Source organism: Ochotona princeps, chromosome 21 (assembly GCF_030435755.1).
Source record: "Ochotona princeps isolate mOchPri1 chromosome 21, mOchPri1.hap1, whole genome shotgun sequence".
Classification (NCBI taxonomy): domain Eukaryota; kingdom Metazoa; phylum Chordata; class Mammalia; order Lagomorpha; family Ochotonidae; genus Ochotona; species Ochotona princeps.
This window is the reverse complement of record NC_080852.1, coordinates 38098227-38115237: the sequence shown is the minus strand read 5'-3', so window position 1 is coordinate 38115237 and position 17011 is coordinate 38098227. Positions and strand designations below refer to the sequence as shown.

Below are 17011 nucleotides of genomic sequence, written 5' to 3'. Positions count from 1 at the left end.
ACTGAAGGCTGTGGGTTGCAGGATCCTGGTGTGGCCAGAGGGAGGCAGAAGCCGAGTCCTAAGGGTTTTATTTCTTTGGCACAAAGAGGACAGGCAGTCTGGGCAAGCCCAGGGCTCGTCTCTCCACGCACCGGGGATTCTGGGTCCCCAGGTTCCCTGCGTCCCCATGCCCAAACCCACCCACGTCCACCCTGTGTTCCGCGTGAGTCACGGCCTTTGTGTGCAAAATACCCGCTGAGAAAAATAGATTTAAACGCAAAATGTGTAAGGGGCAATTTGACGTCCAGGTATCGCAGTCAGTAAGGGGTTGGCCATCAGCTGCAGGCCCCGGACTTCAGCTGGTGGTCAGCGAGGGTCGCTCACAACTCAATGGTATCGCTGGAGGCACTGCGAGAGTCTCCAGGCCTGCAACGTGGCGGGGCCTCCCCAGGCCGGGCTGGGGCTGGGGTCGGAGCCGGAGTCGGAGCCGGAGTCGGGGCCGGTGTGGGCGCCGGCAGCAGCTGCACCGTGCTGGGCAACTCGTCCAGGGGCAGACTGTCCACCGACGACAGCCCGTGGCGCCACGGGTTCCAACTGATCTTGAGAGAGCCCTTGGAGAAGCTGTCCAGGGAGCTGCCCGAGGCCCCTGCGGCCGCCCCGTGGGGCGCGTCGGCCACGTGGGGCGCGTCGGCCACGTGTGGCGGGAGGGGCCCGCGCACGCGCACGTCGCTCAGTGACCGGCAGCGGCCGCGGAGCAGCGAGGCGTCTGCGCCGTCGAGCTCGGTGGCGTCCGGCTGGCTGCCCCGGCGAGGCCGCGGGGAGACCAGGCCGCGCAGGCCGCAGTGCCGGAACACGCTGTCTCGCACCAGGTGCTCGCGGAAAAGCGCCGCGTCGATGCTGCGGCTCAGGTTGATGGGCGACGGCGGTCGCAGGTCCAGCTCGCTCAGCGACGGCGCCGGCCCCATGCTGCCGCGGGACAGTCCCGCGTGGGTCCCGCGACCCAGCGATGCGGCTGACCCCCAGGCCCCAGAGTTGGGCGTGGCGGACGGCCCGGCCTCGGCCGGGTTGCGGATGAGGCTCTTGCTGATGTCCAGGCCGCCTGTGGCTCCCACGCCGCTGGGCCCCGCGTAGCAATTATTGGGTCGCTCCGGCACCTCGGTCTTGCCCACCGGTGCAGGGCACGCCAGCCGCAGCAGCTTGGCCCAGCAGGCATGCTCCGTGGGCGGCCGGGGTCGCGCGGCGGCCACTGCAGCAAGTGCCATGGCGAATGCCCACGTTAGCTCCAGCAGGCGCAGCCAGAAGTGGACGCCCCACCAGGCCCACGAGAAGCGGCCTACGCGGCCCGGGCCAGGGTACAGCCAGAGTGCGGCTGCCAACTGCAGGCCACTGGCCAGCAGCCCCAGCGAACCGGCCACGGCCAGCAGCCGTGGGCCCGGGCTGGTATCCCAGACGCGCGGCCCATCCAGCAGGCGACGCCGGCACAAGCAGAGCGTGCCCAGAGCTACCGACGCGCCCCAGGCACAGGACAGGCCCTGCACCAGGAGGTTGAGCGCAGGCTGCGAGGACAACAGGTCCGTGGTCAGCAAGCCCATGCCGTGTACCAGTGCCAAGGCCCCCAGCAGGAGCGGCCTTTGCATCAGTGGCGGCAGCCCCGCACCCAGGCCAAGCAAGGTGAGGGCCGCCAGTGCTGTGAGCAGCAAAGGGAAGGGCAGGTTGTAGAGGGCCAGGCCAGCACGTGCACCTAGCCGTGCCTGTGAGCCGTAGGGGTCGGTGAGCATGTAAGCTGATCGCAGCCCCGAAGCCACCAGCACCAGCACCGCTGCAGCCAGTGCCAGCCGAGGCCCTGTCGAGGCGGCTGCTAGTGTAACCAGTGCCAGCAGGGCGGGCAGCAGGAAGAGCACCCCGACCCCATAGACGTGCAGCTCCCAGGAGAAGCTCAGTATGCGCCGCAGTGGTCCCCAGCGCAGGGGTGGTGCGGTGGCATTGGCTGGGGGGCTGGAGGCAGGTGCAGAGGCTGTGGAGCTGGCAGAGGGCTCTGGAGGGGGAGCCTGGCCCAGGGCTCGCTGGGTGGTGACTCGGATGAGACCCCGGCGGGACGTTGATGGGGCTTGGACTGGGGGCGCAGGGGGGTGACTTTGGGGGCGCCTCGGCCATTCTTCAGGCTCATCTGCAATAGTAATGTGAAAAATGGCCTTTGATGTGAAAATGGCCTTTGGTAAAGTGATTTTGGTTTTTTGCATCATTCTCTAGCATGGTTGGTCGTGTAGTTAACTTTCCCAAGCCTGTTTGTAAAACGAAGGCAACAGATTCGTGGCCACTGGGCCGTGGAGGGCATGCAAACCCTAGCGCTTGATGTCCAGTGCTCAGGCAGCCCTGAATGGAGCTGAGCTGCCATTTCTGACGGGTCTCCATACAGGTTGGCATCAGGTGGAGACCGGAACTCACGGGTGTTGGTTTATTGTCCCCGTGGGGGCCACTTCCCTTGAGCAGCTGCTTGTCCCTGTCCCCTCTCCGACCTTCCCCTGCCCGCTGCATCCCCTCATCTCTCCCCATCCCCACCTGGGCTTCACAGGCTTTTTCATTGTGCTCTCACCTGGCTGCAGGGCCTTGGCTGGACTCTCTGTTGCATTTGTGGCTGGGCCAGGGTCCACGAGGCCAGGGATGAGGGACTTGGGGGTGCCTGGAGCTTCTACCGCGCCTCTCACCCGCTGCGGGGAAATTGGGTCTGCCCCATTCATCGCTGCTATCGCTATAATGACAAAATGGTCATCTCCTTGCCTGCCCTTCCACAGGTTCCCCCAAACCCAGTCCCTTCCCAGTCACCAGCACGCAGGACCCGGAGCTCACAGGGAACTGCTACACCTGGTGAGCCTAGACCATGGCCCGCTTCCTGGGCCTGCTCAGCCCCGACTCTGTGACACTCACCTGGCGTGGGCTGCCCACTGGGGGCCGCAGAAGCTGCAGGACCTGTGGGCGGGGGTCCCCAGGAAGCTGTGGCATCAGGTGGGGGGCCTGGGGAGCTCACCGGCCTGGTTTCTCCAGCTTCTGCCTCTTTGGGTGTTTCAGCTGGCAGCTGCTCAGCAGGAGGGAGACTTCTGGCCAGTGCCAAGTCCACCTGGACCCCAGGCTCCCGAGGGGACCCTAACTCCACTGTGGATGCTGGACCAGTTTCCGGGGCTGCAGGAAGTTGCTGGGTGGTGAGGGGGCCTTGAGCAAGTTCCTGCAAGTCCTCCTCTTGCCCACCTTGGTCTCCCAGCACTGGCCCCCTGGCAGTGCCCGAGGGGGCCCCAGGGGTTTGTGCAGGGTCTCTAGCCTTGGCATCCATAGGCGGAGGCTGTTGGGCGTGGCTGCCAGGTTCCCATGGTGAGGGAGGAATCGTGGCTGCCCTGGGGGGAGGCTGGGGTATCGTCAGGGTGAAGGGTAGAGATGGAGCTCCCGCTGGGGATGGGGCCAGCGTCTCTTGCTCCAGAGGCTCCCATGCACTGGGAGGTCCCATCCAGCCCTGGAAACCCGGCCCCCAAGCCACCTGTAGGTCATCAGGTCCCTGAAGTTGTTCTCTTGCAGCTCCAGGGGCTGCTCTGGGCCTGTGCAGGGCCAGCCCAGGGGCAGAGTCTGCAGCAGGAGCCTGGGGGAGTGTGGGACCCCAGGGACTCCCCCAAAGGACATCAGGGCCCTTGGAGTGGGCTTCTGGGGTCAGGTGAAGTTCTGAGTCTTCCAGTGGCCTGGGAAGGTTGCGGCCGGTGGCAGGGCTGGCCCCCAGAGCCAGCAGTAACAGGAGGCCACAGATGCAGCCCCACACACTGAGGACCATGGTTGACCTCACCTCCTGGGCCTACAGCCCTCAGCTTCCAGTCTTTGCTGGATGAACCTGACAGAAAGGAGAGGGGGACGACATGTGAGATTGGAGGAAGAACACGAGGTTACAACCTCACTCCTGCTGTGAAACTGTTCTGGCCGAGCAAGTGACCCCATCCCTTCCCATAACTTGCTGTGGCTTCCTGTGGACCCCAGGAGTGAACACAAGCTCCCCATGCTGGACTTCCAAGGCTACGGGCTCCTCAGGCTGCTCATCTCCCCCAGTGCCTGTTGGACCTCCCTGGTCCTGGTGCCTGCACCCCTGGTGTTGCCAAGCACCTTCTGGGCTGCTCTGGTCCCTGTGCCTGCACCCCCAGTGCTCCTGGTTGGGATTGGAATGCCCTCTACCTCCTCCTCTATGTGCCCAAATCCATTTTTGTTACTTTGTTTCTAAGATTTATTCATTTGAAAGGCAGAGCAGCAGGAAAAGGGAGAGGGAGAGACAGAGATCTTCTATCTGCTGCTTCACTCCCCAAATATACACAAAAAACGAGGGCTGGGCCGGGCTAAAGCCAGGAAATCTGTTCAGGTTGCCCAGGTGGGTGGCAGGTGCCACCAGCACTTGGGCAATCCTCTGCTGCTTTCCCAGGCACAGTAGCAGAGAGCTGGATCAGAGGGGAAGCAGCCAGGACTTGTGGTACTCCAGTGTGGGATGTAGGTGGTGGTTAAGCCTGCTGGGCCACAATGTCAGCCCTTAAATTCCTGTTTTTAAAGGCCCAGCTCGGATAGGAGAGGGTAGAGAGGACAAGAAACACCCACCTGACTTTGCCCTTTCCCCAATGAGTTACATTTGCAATCTGTGTCTCAGTGTTTTCATCAGTACAATGGGATAACAGCAAGGGTTCTTAAGGGACACCAGGAATGCCGAAGTCACAGAACCTCTCAGGCCAGCCCCCTCCCCAGGCAGATGGCTTACTTTCATCTGCTACCCTTGATCTGTCTTAGCATCGCTGGAACGCGGACAGCATACAGCTGGCCCTGGGAATACAGCAGCAAATAGGATGGACAGGGCTGCCCTTAATGTACTCAGGCTGTCGGTAAGACGGTGGTAGTTAACAGAACAGCGAGCTGCAGGGGTGCCAGGAAGCTCTGCAGTAAAAAAATAAAAAAATAAAAAAATAAAAAAAAAATCTGGCAGTGGGAACAGCAAGTTCAAAGGGCCTGAGGCAGGCACCAGTCAGACAAGTCTAAGAAATAGCATCAGGGCCGCCCCTGCAGCACGAGCATCCCACGTGAGTCCAGTGAGTCTGATCCAGCTGTCTGCTAATGCATCTGGGAAAGTAGTGCAAGACGGCCCGGTGGCTTGGGCTCCTATCCTCATGTGGGACCTGCAGATGGAGTTCCGGCTCCTGACTTCACCCTGGCCCAGTCCCAGCCATAGGCCACTTGGAGAATAAACCGGAAGAGGGAAGCGCTCTGTCTCTAGCTGTGTAATTCTGTCTTTCAAATAAATACATCTTAACAACAACAAAACAAGGACACTACACTGGCGTGGCCAGGGCAGAGCAGATGCGGGGAGAAAGTAGCAGAAGGAGATGACACTGAGGGTGGGAGTGGGGTCGTGGGAGGCCCCTGTGGTACTCCACCCCACCCCCCTGGCCTGGATGCCATCAGCTGTGGAAAGCACGGGGCAGCACACTGGGTCTGTGGCAGAGAGAGCAGAGAAGCAGGTGCACAGGCCCCAGCGAGATGTCACGGTACCTCATGTGCCTGACACATCCTCTTCCTGAAGCCTTGCGGCATTGCTGACCCTGGGCACACTGTATAGTCATCTCCCTCCCCAGCTGGCCTGGGGCCTGTCCCCCACCCAGTATGCACCTGGCCCCAGATAGATGTTCCTGCAAGTCCCCGGGTATGACAGGGATAGTGGCAGTGACAGCTGAAATCCGGGGCATCCCCAGGCCCCTCCCCACTTAGCCGCTGACCCCAGAGCTGTCTGGCTTCAGCCCTAGCCCCTGCTGGTACACAGGCACTTCCCCAAGAGTGTGTCAGAGTTTCCCAAAGGAAGTGTGCAATTCCCAGGGTGTTAGGACCTCACAGACACCCTCCATCTCTAGTCCAGCTTCTGTTATTTAAGCCTGTCAGTTCAGTTCTCAGACATTCTCGAAGCTCCAGGCTGGGCTTCTGGCCCAGGATAGGGGCTGCACCCCTCAGGAGAGGGTAGATGGTGGGGTGAAAAGGAGGACCCCTAACCCAGGCACTGGCTAGCCAGAGTGACCTGGTATTGAGCTCCAAACTGTGCTTAGCTTAGCTGCATGTCAGGATGAGCAGGTGTGTACACCCATTTCTCAGGTTCAGAGAGGCTGAGCACTGGCCCAAGGTCACACCGCCAGCTGACTGAACACCAGAGGGGCTATGAAGCCCACATTTTACATGAACATTCTGCAGAGGAGGAGTCAGTGACAAACGTGCCATCTGCTCGTCACCCGCCTCCAGGAGACGTGGGCACCCTGCAGCCAGGCGCTTGGGTCCCACTGCAGAAGTCTGGGGGTGGTAGGGGCTCCTTGCGCCCTGTGGGCCCAGGACAGGGAGCGGGCCACCGCTACACGGCAGGCTCCTGGAGCTGCTCCAGCTCGGGTTACCTCTCCTCCCCTGGCCCTGGCTCTGCGCCTTCCCGCAGTGTCCTGATGGGGGTGGGTGGTGTGAGGGCCCTGCAGCCCGCGCGCGGAGGCTGTGGGGAGCAGGGGTGGCCGCCCGCCGCCCGGCCCCCACCATCGCCCCCTCCCCGGGCCAGCTCCTCACCTGGGCACCGCGCCCGCAGCCCCCGCGATCACCTTGCGCTTGTCCCCACAGCCTCCCGCTGCACCGCATCCTCCGAGATGCTCAGACGTGGCTAACAGAGCCCAGCGCTGCCGATCGCGGAGCCCGCCCCCACAGCAGCACCGCCCTGCTTAACCCTTTCCCCCTTAGGGCTGACACTCAGATCTGCTTAACCCATTCCCCCTTTGGGGTCCGCAGGTCTCTGGACAAGCGGAACTCAGGTCACCCATGAAGGGCGTGGAAAGCCATGCACCGCACCCTGGACTGTGATGGGGCAGTACCTGCTTGCATCCCACACAGGACGGGGAACTCACTGGCCTTCCCTTCAGTTAGACTTCTCTGTGTATGCCCCTGAGAGAGTCATGCCGAGAGTATTTCAGAGCTTGTGGGAAATGGAAGGATAATGGTCTTTCACATTTTTTGTATCTGTGCAGCCTTTTTTTTTCATGGTACTCATTTTCCACCAACATCTTTAGACACCCCTAGAAGTGGCATGAGTCTTTGGGGGTTACCCCTGCCTGCAGCTTCCTGGGCAGCCCAGAAAGGAGATCCTGCTGTGCATCTGGGGTCTAACTTGTCCCCCTCCTCAGCTTCACAGCATTTCCAACTAAATGTCTCCTGATCGACCTCATTTGTTGCATGCCTGGATGAAAATCCCAGTCCACAGTCACTCATCGTCTCCCTGTGGCTTAATATTCTAGCCCTTTGGGAGCAGGACCAGGGGCAGGGGCCACCCTTGGGTGGCCATCTTGGCACACGTGCGATGCTGGACCTGTCAGGTTCTTTCCGAGCTGATTTAAGGACTGTCATATTTAAAGTCTGGGGTCTCTGTCACACCCGGGTCAAGGGCTGGCGTTGTCGGGAGGTAGTTTAGCCACACTAGCCTACCATGTCACAGTGCCAGGTTGCAGACCTGGCTCTTCCACTTCTGATCCGGCTTCCTGCTGACGTGCCTGGAAAGGCAGCAGAGGATGGTTGAAGTGCTTGTGCCCTGCACCCACGTGGGAGACCTGGTTGGAATTCCCAGCTCCTGCCTTTGTCCTGACCTCGCCCCAGCTGTTATGGCCATTTCTGGAGTAAGCTGGAGGATGGAAGATGTCTCTGTGTCTGTCTCTCGGCCACTCTGCCTGCCAAGTACCTGCATCTTTCTCTCCTGTCATGCTGAGTGCCCATTGCTGCATTGAAGCCATTGAGGGAAATCTGCGTGAGTGATGCATGAGGCCATCAGAAATGATGCCGCCTCTAATTCCAGGAGATGTTTCCAGGGAAGATGTTGCTTGTTTAATCTTCAGTTCTTTGATGCTGATTGTCTGGGTGCAAGCCGCTTCTCTTGTCCTTAGTGCCCCCCCGTTGCCCGCCCCCGCTGGGCTCCTGGATGTGTCCACCGTACCTGCTATCACCACAGTGTGTCCTCTGCTTGGAAAAACACACAGGAGCCATGGGGTCACATTGTGCATATCATCCTATAACATCGTTTTACCTTAAAGTGTATATGCTGGAAACATTAAAATATATAAACAGAGAGAGACTGCTGGGTCATTTCCCAAAGCCTGACAAGGCCAGGGCAGGACTGGGTGCTGCAGCTAACAGGCACGAGCTTCCTCCGGGTCTCCTGACTCTTTGACCCATCACCTCTGCCGCCCAGATGTGCACTGGCAGGAAGCTGGAATCCCAGAGCAGAGCAGACCCTTCAGCACTGCACGCTGACCGCTGACCGCGTCCCCCACTAACAGACAGCAGGTGCTTCACAGCTTTCTTTTTTCCTAGGAGGGGTGATGCCTCAGGCATCCCTGCCTGGAGAGGGTCAAAAAGCGTTTGCAAAGCAGACTAAAGGATAAGTTCATTTTGATGCAAACATTTTTAAAATCCATGCTTATGAGGGGGTCTTCAGACACTTCACAGACAATGCATTTTTTAAAAAAAGATTTATTTATTTTTATTATAAATGCAGATGTGGGCCCAACTTGGTAACCTAGTAGCTAAAGTCCTTGCCTTGCATCCACCAGGATCCCATTTGGGCACCCGTTTTTGTCCTGGAGGCCTCCATTCCCATCCAGCTCCCTGCTTGTGGCCTGGGAAAGCAGTCAAGGGTGGCTCAAAGCCTTGGGACCCTGCACCCACCTGGGAGACCCTGAAGTGGCTCCTGGTTTCAGATCGGCTCAGCTCCAGCCATTGAGGTCACCTGGGGAGTTAATCAGTGGATGGAAGATCTTTCTGTCTCTCCTCATCACTGTATATCTGAATTTTCAATAAAAATAAAGTAAATCTATAAAAAAGGGAACAATAGATGTATATAGAGAAGGAGAGATACAGAAAGATCGTTCATCTGCTGGTTCACTTCCCAGATGTCTGCAATGGCCAGAGCTGAGCTGAACTGAAGCCAGCAGCTAGGAACTTCTCCCACGTGGGTGCAGAGCCCCAAGCCTTTGGGCTATGTTCCTCTGCTTTCCAAGACTACAGGCAGAAAGCAGGATGGGAAGTGGAGCAGCAGGGAAACAAACCAGCACCTACAGGGATCATCAGTACCTATAGGCAGAGGAATGGCCAACTGATCAGCCCCAAAGAATGTACGTTATGCCTGTGCATGAATTTCAGTTTTATCTGCACTGAAATAAACATGTTTTTTTAATTTCATCTTTTAAAAAATTTTTTCCCCAAATCTTTAATTATTGGAAGAATAGAGACACACACACACACACACACACACACACACACATCTTCCATCTGGGATTCACTCCCAAAAAGGTTGTAATGGCCAGGGCTGGACCAGGTCTAGCTCTCCATCTGCGTCTCCCACAGGCTTGCAAGGACCAGAGCACGTGGTTCATCTGCTGCTCTCCCAGGGGCATTAGCGGGGAGCTGGGTGTGAGGCAGAGCAGCCAGGACGCTGGTGTGGAATGTTCTGAAGTAGCCGTGTGGCCCGCCTCCTCAGGTTGCTCTCCGTTGTGACTGTGTGCTTGCACTGTTCTCTGTGCGCCCTGGCTGTCTCTATGCAGCATGTGGAGGAGGGTGGCTGATGGGACTTTCTGGATATTGCTTTCATGCTTGTCAGGATTATGTTTAGCACTGGGCCACATGTTCTCGTCTTTCTGCTGTCTCTCGTGGGGCAGAATGCTGGGCTCCTGCTCTGTGGCTGTGGGGCTTGGGGCTCCACGCACACTCTGGGCCAGACTTAGCGTGTGTGCACTTGCTTTAGTTAACTGTCTCCAGCCTTGTGAGATGCCACCTGCAGGCTGATTGTACAGAACAGATCCTTGGCGTCTTGGGGTCCTCCAAGATCCAGTCTCCTTCCCAATGCCATCCACTTGCCCTACTGGGAGGTCCATGTCTCCACCTCCTTGGGAAAGTGTGGGGAAGGCTGCCCTCATGCCCGTGGCAGCAGCCAGGAGTCTGGCTGCCTCTTTCCTGGCCCCCCTTGAGCTCTACCACGAGGCCCTTAAAAGGCCCTTAAAATGTTCCCAGGCCCAGAACTAGCACCCTTTCTCAGCTTCTATCCCTGCCACCCCAGTCCACAGTCCCTCTGCTCCCTGGCAGCCCTCCCTGGGGCCAGGAGCCCGGATGCCTTGTTGCTTCCACGCCTCCGTCTGGCAGGATTCGGAGACTCCAGACAAAGGCAGGAGATTATGATCCCTCTGGCTGGAGGCCGAGATGAAAGCTGATTCCATGGGCTCTGGACGGGTGACTGGATGTGGGGGCCCACAAGGCGCCGTCCTGGAGACGCTGGGCTGCTGGAGGTGGGCGGGCCGATTCCCAGGAGGGGCCCGGGCAGTGGCTGCTGTGGGCCAGGCACAGGTTCTGCCAGGAGTCACTGTGCACCTTACCTGCATGCTTCGTCCATTCTTTGAAAAGGGGAAATTTGCTTACTTGAAAAGCAGAGTTACAGAGAAAAGAAGAGAGAGAGCTTTCATCTGCTGATTCACTCCCCAAATGCTGTAATGGCCAGAGCTGAGCCAATCCAGAGCCAGGCCATCTTACACTGCTTTTCGCAGGCTGGTTCAGAAATGGGGCAGCTGGGACTTGAACTGGCAGTGGTATGGGCTGACAGCAGCTGGAGCTGGACTGATCCGAAACCAGTTGTTTCCTGGTCTTTTGTGTGGGTGCAGGGTCCCAAGGCTTTGGGCGTCCTTGACTGCTTTCCCAGGCTACAAGCAGGGAGCTGGAGGGAAAGTGGAACAGCCAGAATGCGAACCAGTACCCATTTAGGATCCCAGTGCATGGAAGGCAATGACATTAGCCAGTAGGCTCCCACAGCGGGCCCTGTTTTGTTTTGTTTTGTTTTAAGATGTATTTTCAAGCTCTACACAATAGCCTAGTGGCTAAAACCTATCCTTGCATCTGCCGGGATACCATATGGTTTCGGTTCCTATTTCGGCTTCTCTACTTGCCCATCCAGCTTCCTGCTGTGGCCTGGGAAAGCAGTTGAGGACAGTCCAGAATCTTGGGACCCTGTACTCGTGTGGGAGACCTGGAAGAAGCCCCTTGCTTTGTTGCAGCCACTTGGGGAGTGAACCACTGGATGGAAAATGTTTCTCTCTGTGCCTGCTCTCTGTATATCTGCCTTTGTAATAAAAAAAAATTAAAAGATTTATTTCCATATTAATTGGAAAGGCAGAATTAAAGAAAGATGGACAGATAGACAGAGACTCCCCCCATCCCCATCTGCCAGCTCACTCCCCAGCTTGCTGCAGTGGTCAGGGTTGAGCCAGGCTGAGGTCAGGAGCTTCATCTGAGTCTCCCATGGGGGTGCAGGGGCCCAGGTACTTGGGCCATCTTCCATTTTTTCTCAGGCACATTAACAGAGAGCTGGATCAGAAGCTGGGACTCAAAACTAGTACTCAGAAGGGGCACTAGTGTCCCAGCTGGTGGTTTAGTCTGTGTGCATAATGCTGGCCCTGTCCCCAGCGCTAACTTAGAACCAAAAAAACAGACATGGTCTTTTTTTAAAATTACTTATTTTTATTGGAAAGTCAGATTTTCAGAGTGAAGAAGAGACAAAAGTTTTCCATCTATTGAACTGGCTGCGATGGCCAGAGCAGAGCCAATCTGAAACCAGGTGCCAGGGTTTTTTTCCAGGACTCCACGCAGATGCAGGTCCCCAAGGCCTTGGCTGTCCTAGGACAGCTGGAGCCTCTCCAGTGCAGCAAGCAAGCCAAAGGCACATGGGGCAGGAGGTTGTGGGCTTGTAGACCTTGCTGGGTGCTCTGTCCCATTGTCAGTTCCCAAGCCTGACACCAGTGGCCCAGGTAAGCCAGTGTCCTGCAGCTGCTCCCAAAACCAAAAGACTGACCAACATTTTTTTAAAGGTTTATTTATTTTTATTACAGTCAGATATACCGAGAGGAGGAGGGACAGAGAGGAAGATCTTCCATCTGATGATTTACTCCCCAAGTGACCTCAACGGCAGGTGCTGTGCCGATCCGGAGCCAGGAACCAGGAGCTTCCTCCAGGTCTCTCATGTGGGTGCAGGGTTCCAAGGCTTTGAGCCATCCTTGACTGCTTTCCCAGGCCACAAGCAGGGAGCTGGTACCACCTGGAACTGGCTGGAGCTGACTGGGGGCCTCACCCAGGAAGCCTGCTGTAGAAGGGTATTATAGGTCGTTGGGGGAGTCAGAGTGTGGATCAAGTCCTGGCATGAATTGAAGAATGTGCGTGGGTGTGTCAGGTGAGACAGTGACCCTGTGGGCTCTGATGGACAGAGGTGCCACTGGCAGGTGTGTGTGGGTGTGTCCTGTCTCAGCGCCTGGTTGCTGGTTCCTGCTGTGCGCACACCCTGGCAAGCCAGTGGTTGATGCCTCGGATGGCTGAGTTTGAGTTTCTGCCAGTAGACAGGAGCTGTGGTTCATTCTGTCTCTGAATTGCAAGTATATAAAGAAGTAAATTTATAAATCTACAAAGCTGGAGGCAGGGCTGGCAGGAGGGGTGGCAGGCTGGGAGCTGGAGCACGTGGGAGGGCCATGGAGCCCCTTGTATCCTGCAGTGGCTGGGTTAGGATTTGAATAGGATGTGGCTCCCAGCTCTTGGGGTCTTGGGCGGCTGATGCTACTTGGGAGGGCAGAACCTGGACCCAGTGATGGTCTCCCGTAGGAGCAGGCCTGGGGAGGTCCTTAGGTCATCAGGTCCTTAAGGTAGCTGGAAGGTTGATCGTGGAAGCTGGATGGGCCCAGCCTCCCTCTGTGCCTCTTGGCTTACCACGTGATCCTTTCTCTGCACACTGTCCACCATGATATCCTCTGGCCTCCTCGCATGGTCACCATGGGGCTGCCCAAGGGATCATGCACTATGAGCCTCCAAAACTGGGAACCCAAGTTAACTCGTTCCTTTCTACAGAACTTCTCTGGGAGTGATCACTGTGGCAGCTCATGTCGCTGTCTGTATTCCAGGAAGCCCGCAGGACTGTCCCATGGCCATGACCTGCAGCTCCCTTAGTGTAGCTGCACAGGCTTGTGGCCCTCCTGCCACCCCATGTCCAAGGAACAGGCCAGCTCTAGGTGGCAGTTGCCTGTCATTGCCCCTCCCCAGGCCCTGGTGACCCATGATGGATAAGCCCTCAAGCTCTGATCTGCAGGTTCTGGAGGACTTTCTGTAAACACGGCTGGCACTGGGTGGTCTGGTTTCGAGTTCCTCTATGTTGTAGTATTGGTACTATGTTTTGTTTTGCTGGATCATGTTCCATCTGCATTGCATAGATGAGGCCATATTCTGTTTCTTGCGTGGTGGACAGCAAGTTGCTTCTTGCTCTGTGTCTGCTACAAAACCCTCTGCGTGGTCACTAGTGTTTTAGTCTGTCATTCACAGTCCTTTGGTGAAACGGAGAGGTGTGTTCCTCTCTTGTACCAGCGTTTCTGTGAGCTTTACAACAGAATGTCCTGCTGGCTACTTCTCCAGAGTCTGTCTAGATGATGGCATTTCTTGATACACACCTTGTTCCAGTGTGCATTCAAGATAGCCATCACATATACACACATCCCCTCACACTGATATACTCTCTCACACACACACGTACTCGTACATTCACACACCCTCACACTTCCCTGCCCTCTTTCACTCCCCCCCACTATCCCCCTTAATACACACACACTCTCACTCATACTCAGTGTTCAGCACGGACCACGCAGAGGTTCCACGGGGGTGCTTTAGTGAGCAGGTGGCTCTGCACCTGGGGCAGCCCAGGCAGGCAGTAGCAGCCAGCGGTCCTCACACCAGGACAGCAATGGCCCCGGGCAGCCCAGGCCAGCAGCGGTGCTTCTTGTGCTGCGGTGGCAACAGCAGCTTCCTGGTGAACCTTCTCGGGAATCCCCACTGTATTTATTGAACATTCACTTTGTACATGAAGCAGAATTGAAAGCTGAGAGCAGTCATGGCCCGTCAGTCACTCCTGGTGTTGTGTGACAGCTGGGTGGGGACCTGGCCTAGACCTGCAGCAAATGGTTTCTTGGGGTCTTGCCACACAGCAAGTTGGGTGTCAGTTCTGAGTAGGGCCACTATGGAAACAGGGGCCTTTGCATTTCATTTTCATCCTGAATCCTAGTTCCTGTCCGAAACGTTTTTTAAGGAGCTAGTCGGAGCAAGGGGTAGGGGTAGAGAGCATTGTGCCAATCTGGAAACACTTGAGTAGTCAGCCTAATCTGGCCATTAATGGCAGCCATTCTGGGATCAGACTTGGGTTCAAGTCCCGGCCCTGCTACTTCTTGGCAAGTTGTTTAAATCTCAAGATGCCTGTTTCCTTCTCAGTGTAACAGGTGGCCCCTCCTGCAGCCATTGGAAAATTAGAACTGACTGTGGGCACCTGCTGACTACACTACAAGGCACTAGGGAGCTGCCACTGCCAGTCCTGGGAAAGCAGCTGTGCCCATGATTCCCCTGACACAGCAGTAGAGAGGGCCAGTGAGGGAAGAGTCTTCAGCGAAGCCGCTTAGTGGGTGCCAGAGAGCAGGGCCACCAGCTCCTGGAACACGCCACCCTCTCATTCCAGCAACCTCCACACCCAGCTGGCCCCATCTTCCTGTGCCCCCACCCATCAGTCGTGCCCGAGGACACCCCTCTGCCATGATAGCACCCTGGCTTCTGCTGCTGGGTGCTGTACTATTGCCTCTAAAAGTCCTGCTTTATTTTTCTGGAAAGCTCCTTGGAATCCTTCATTCCTTTCCCTCTGAGGCAACACCTCCAGCAGGAAGCCTTCCCTGACCACAGCTTGGTTGGAGGACCTGACACAGCCTTGCTAGGATGTTCACTGCCCAGCAGGGATCACAGCAGTCAGAACTTGCAAGGTCTGTGAGGGAATCCTGTTTGTGGACGGTGCCTGCACCTTCTGTTCATGCCATGCTTGTTGAACAAACATGAACATGGGAAAACACGGGTCTTGTGGCACAGCAAGGTAAGCTGCTACTGAGTGCCAGTCAGGGTGGGGGCAGGGGAATTGCATCTGAAAATGCAGTTAGTCTACACTGTTCCATTTCTTTCTTTTTTTAAAAAAAGATTTATTTATGTTTATTGGAAAGTCCGATTTTATAGAGAAGGAGAGACAGAAAGATCTTCCATCTACTGGTTCACTCCCCAAAGTGGCTGCGCTGGCCAGAGCTGAACTGATCTGAAGCCGGAGCCAAGAGCTTCTTCCGGGTCTCCCACATAGATGCAGACTCCCAAGGCTTTGAGCCGTCCTATTCTGCTTTCCCAGGCCACGAGCAGGGAGCTGGATGGGAAGTGGGGCTGCTGGGACACGAACTGGCACCCATATGGGATCCCGGCGTGTGCAAGGCGAGGATTTAGCTATCATTTCTGTTCCATTTCTGATCCAGCTTCCTACCAGTGTGCCCTGGAGGGCAATGGATGATTACCCCTGAAACCCACATGGGGGACCCAGATGGTACAAGATGGCATTTCTGGCTCTGGGCTTCAGCTTGGCCCAGCCCTGTTACTGGCAGTTGGGAAGAGAATCAGCACAATGGCAGGTGAAGATATCTATCCCTCAGTAGCTTTGGTTTTCAGATAATTTTTCTTAAAGATGTACCTATTTATTTGAAAATCAGTTATTGGGTCTGTTGACTTTTTTCCCCAGGTTCCAACCTTCCCCACTGGTGATTTTAAGATTTATTTTTACTGGCAAGGCAGATCAAATTTACAGAGAAGGAGACAGAAAGATCTTTCATCCACTGATTCACTCCCCAAGTGTCTGCAATGGCCAGAGCTGAGCTGATCTAAAGCCTGAGCCAGGAGCTTCTTCTGGGTCTCCTACGCAGATGCAGGGCCCCAAGGCTTTGGGCCGTCCTCAACTGCTCTCCCAGGCCACAAGCAGGGAGCTGTATGGGAAGAGGGGCTGCCAGGACACAAGGTGGGACCCATATGGGATGCAAATGCTTGCAGGTGGAGGATTAGCCAGTTGAGCCAATCAGCTGGCCCCATTATTTATGTATTTAATTTTCCCTGCTCTGAGTCTTGTTGGCATCAGTTGAGGCCCTGGATCCAGTGTGCCTGCAACCACTGAGGCTAAGAAGCAAGTTCCATCCCCCCCTAATGGCTTGAGTCAGGTTGAATCCAGTTTTGGTCACCTCCAACAGCAATATTCCTGACTTGGAGAGTAATCACACACCTTACACACTAAAGGAACAAGGCTGACCTCTTCCTGCCTTCGTCACCTGCTTTCATTTCCCGGCGTTGAGCTGTACAGCTGACTGTGAATAAGTGGCCTCCCTCAGGGAGTGGATATATTTAGCGCTGGCGCACACTGAGCTGTAAAAAATGCGCAAAGGCATTTCCTCCCTGGGCGTGGACGGCAGCTCTGGGCCCTCAGCTGCGACACCCCAGGCTTCTCCACAATATGATCCATCTGAACAGTCACTTGTCTTCGTCACCCTCCTTCCCTACAAGAGGAGACACTGGAGTCCATGTGGATGTCACCAGTGCTCCTGGGCCATCGTGCAGGAGGCAGTCACCCCATCCCTGGCTTGCTTACATCTGTGCCGTGTGGGCATACATGGCCTGGGCTGGCCTGCTCCTGCCTTCAGGGGTGCCAGGAACTGTGGACATTTGTGGCTGCAGTGCTGCAGTCCGCACTGCTTGGTTACCCTTTGGGGCCCAGGTCAGAGGTGAATTCCCTTGGAGCCCTGGCTGCTTTAATACCCGCTTTGGGCGGCAACAGCTTTCTCTTTTAAAGTTCAGGCTAACTGTAGTGCACAGGCCCTTGGGAGTACTTGTAGTGTGTCTGTTGCCACATCAGGGTCACCAGCAGGCTCTGTGCCCCCACCAGAAACTTGCAGAGGTCTCTCTGCTCCCACACCGGCTGGCTGTGGCCCTCACTGTTGGCAGAGGCTGTCAGGGACTCACCAGAGGCACGGCACGGGCAGAGAAAGCAGGACGGTTTAATTGCAGTCAAGACATATTTGTCCCTGATTACAGTGCTCACCATGCAAATTACACCCAT

The 17011-nt window shown here is 56.4% G+C and overlaps 2 protein-coding genes across 2 annotated transcripts in view; one reads left to right on the top strand and one right to left on the bottom strand.

Annotated features, from left to right (window-relative positions):
• Window positions 1-143: 143 nt before the first annotated feature.
• PRRT3 (proline rich transmembrane protein 3) lies at window positions 144-3861 on the bottom strand. The gene is made up of 3 exons (XM_004581660.2): window positions 2905-3861; window positions 2573-2728; window positions 144-2146 (listed from the first exon to the last, which is right to left on the bottom strand). The coding sequence occupies exons 1-3, from the start codon at window positions 3788-3790 to the stop codon at window positions 360-362; spliced, it is 2829 nt and encodes a 942-aa protein (XP_004581717.2). The 5' UTR covers window positions 3791-3861; the 3' UTR covers window positions 144-359.
• The window catches only part of FANCD2 (FA complementation group D2), a 96068-nt gene continuing 80570 nt past the window's right edge, over window positions 1514-17011 (top strand). The window contains exon 1 of the mRNA XM_058678441.1: window positions 1514-1650. The gene's annotated coding sequence lies outside the window, so the exon portion shown is untranslated. The remainder of the gene's footprint in view (window positions 1651-17011) is intronic.

Excerpts from the sequence above, each read along its gene's own strand:
- PRRT3 (XM_004581660.2), bottom strand. The coding sequence starts at position 3,790 with ATGGTCCTCAGTGTGTGGGGCTGCATCTGTGGCCTCCTGTTACTGCTG. Across the intron at positions 2,729-2,904 it reads CAGTGGGCAGCCCACGCCAG|CGATAGCAGCGATGAATGGG; the intron begins GTGAGTGTCACA and ends TTGTCATTATAG. Across the intron at positions 2,147-2,572 it reads AGCCAAGGCCCTGCAGCCAG|ATGAGCCTGAAGAATGGCCG; the intron begins GTGAGAGCACAA and ends TTACTATTGCAG.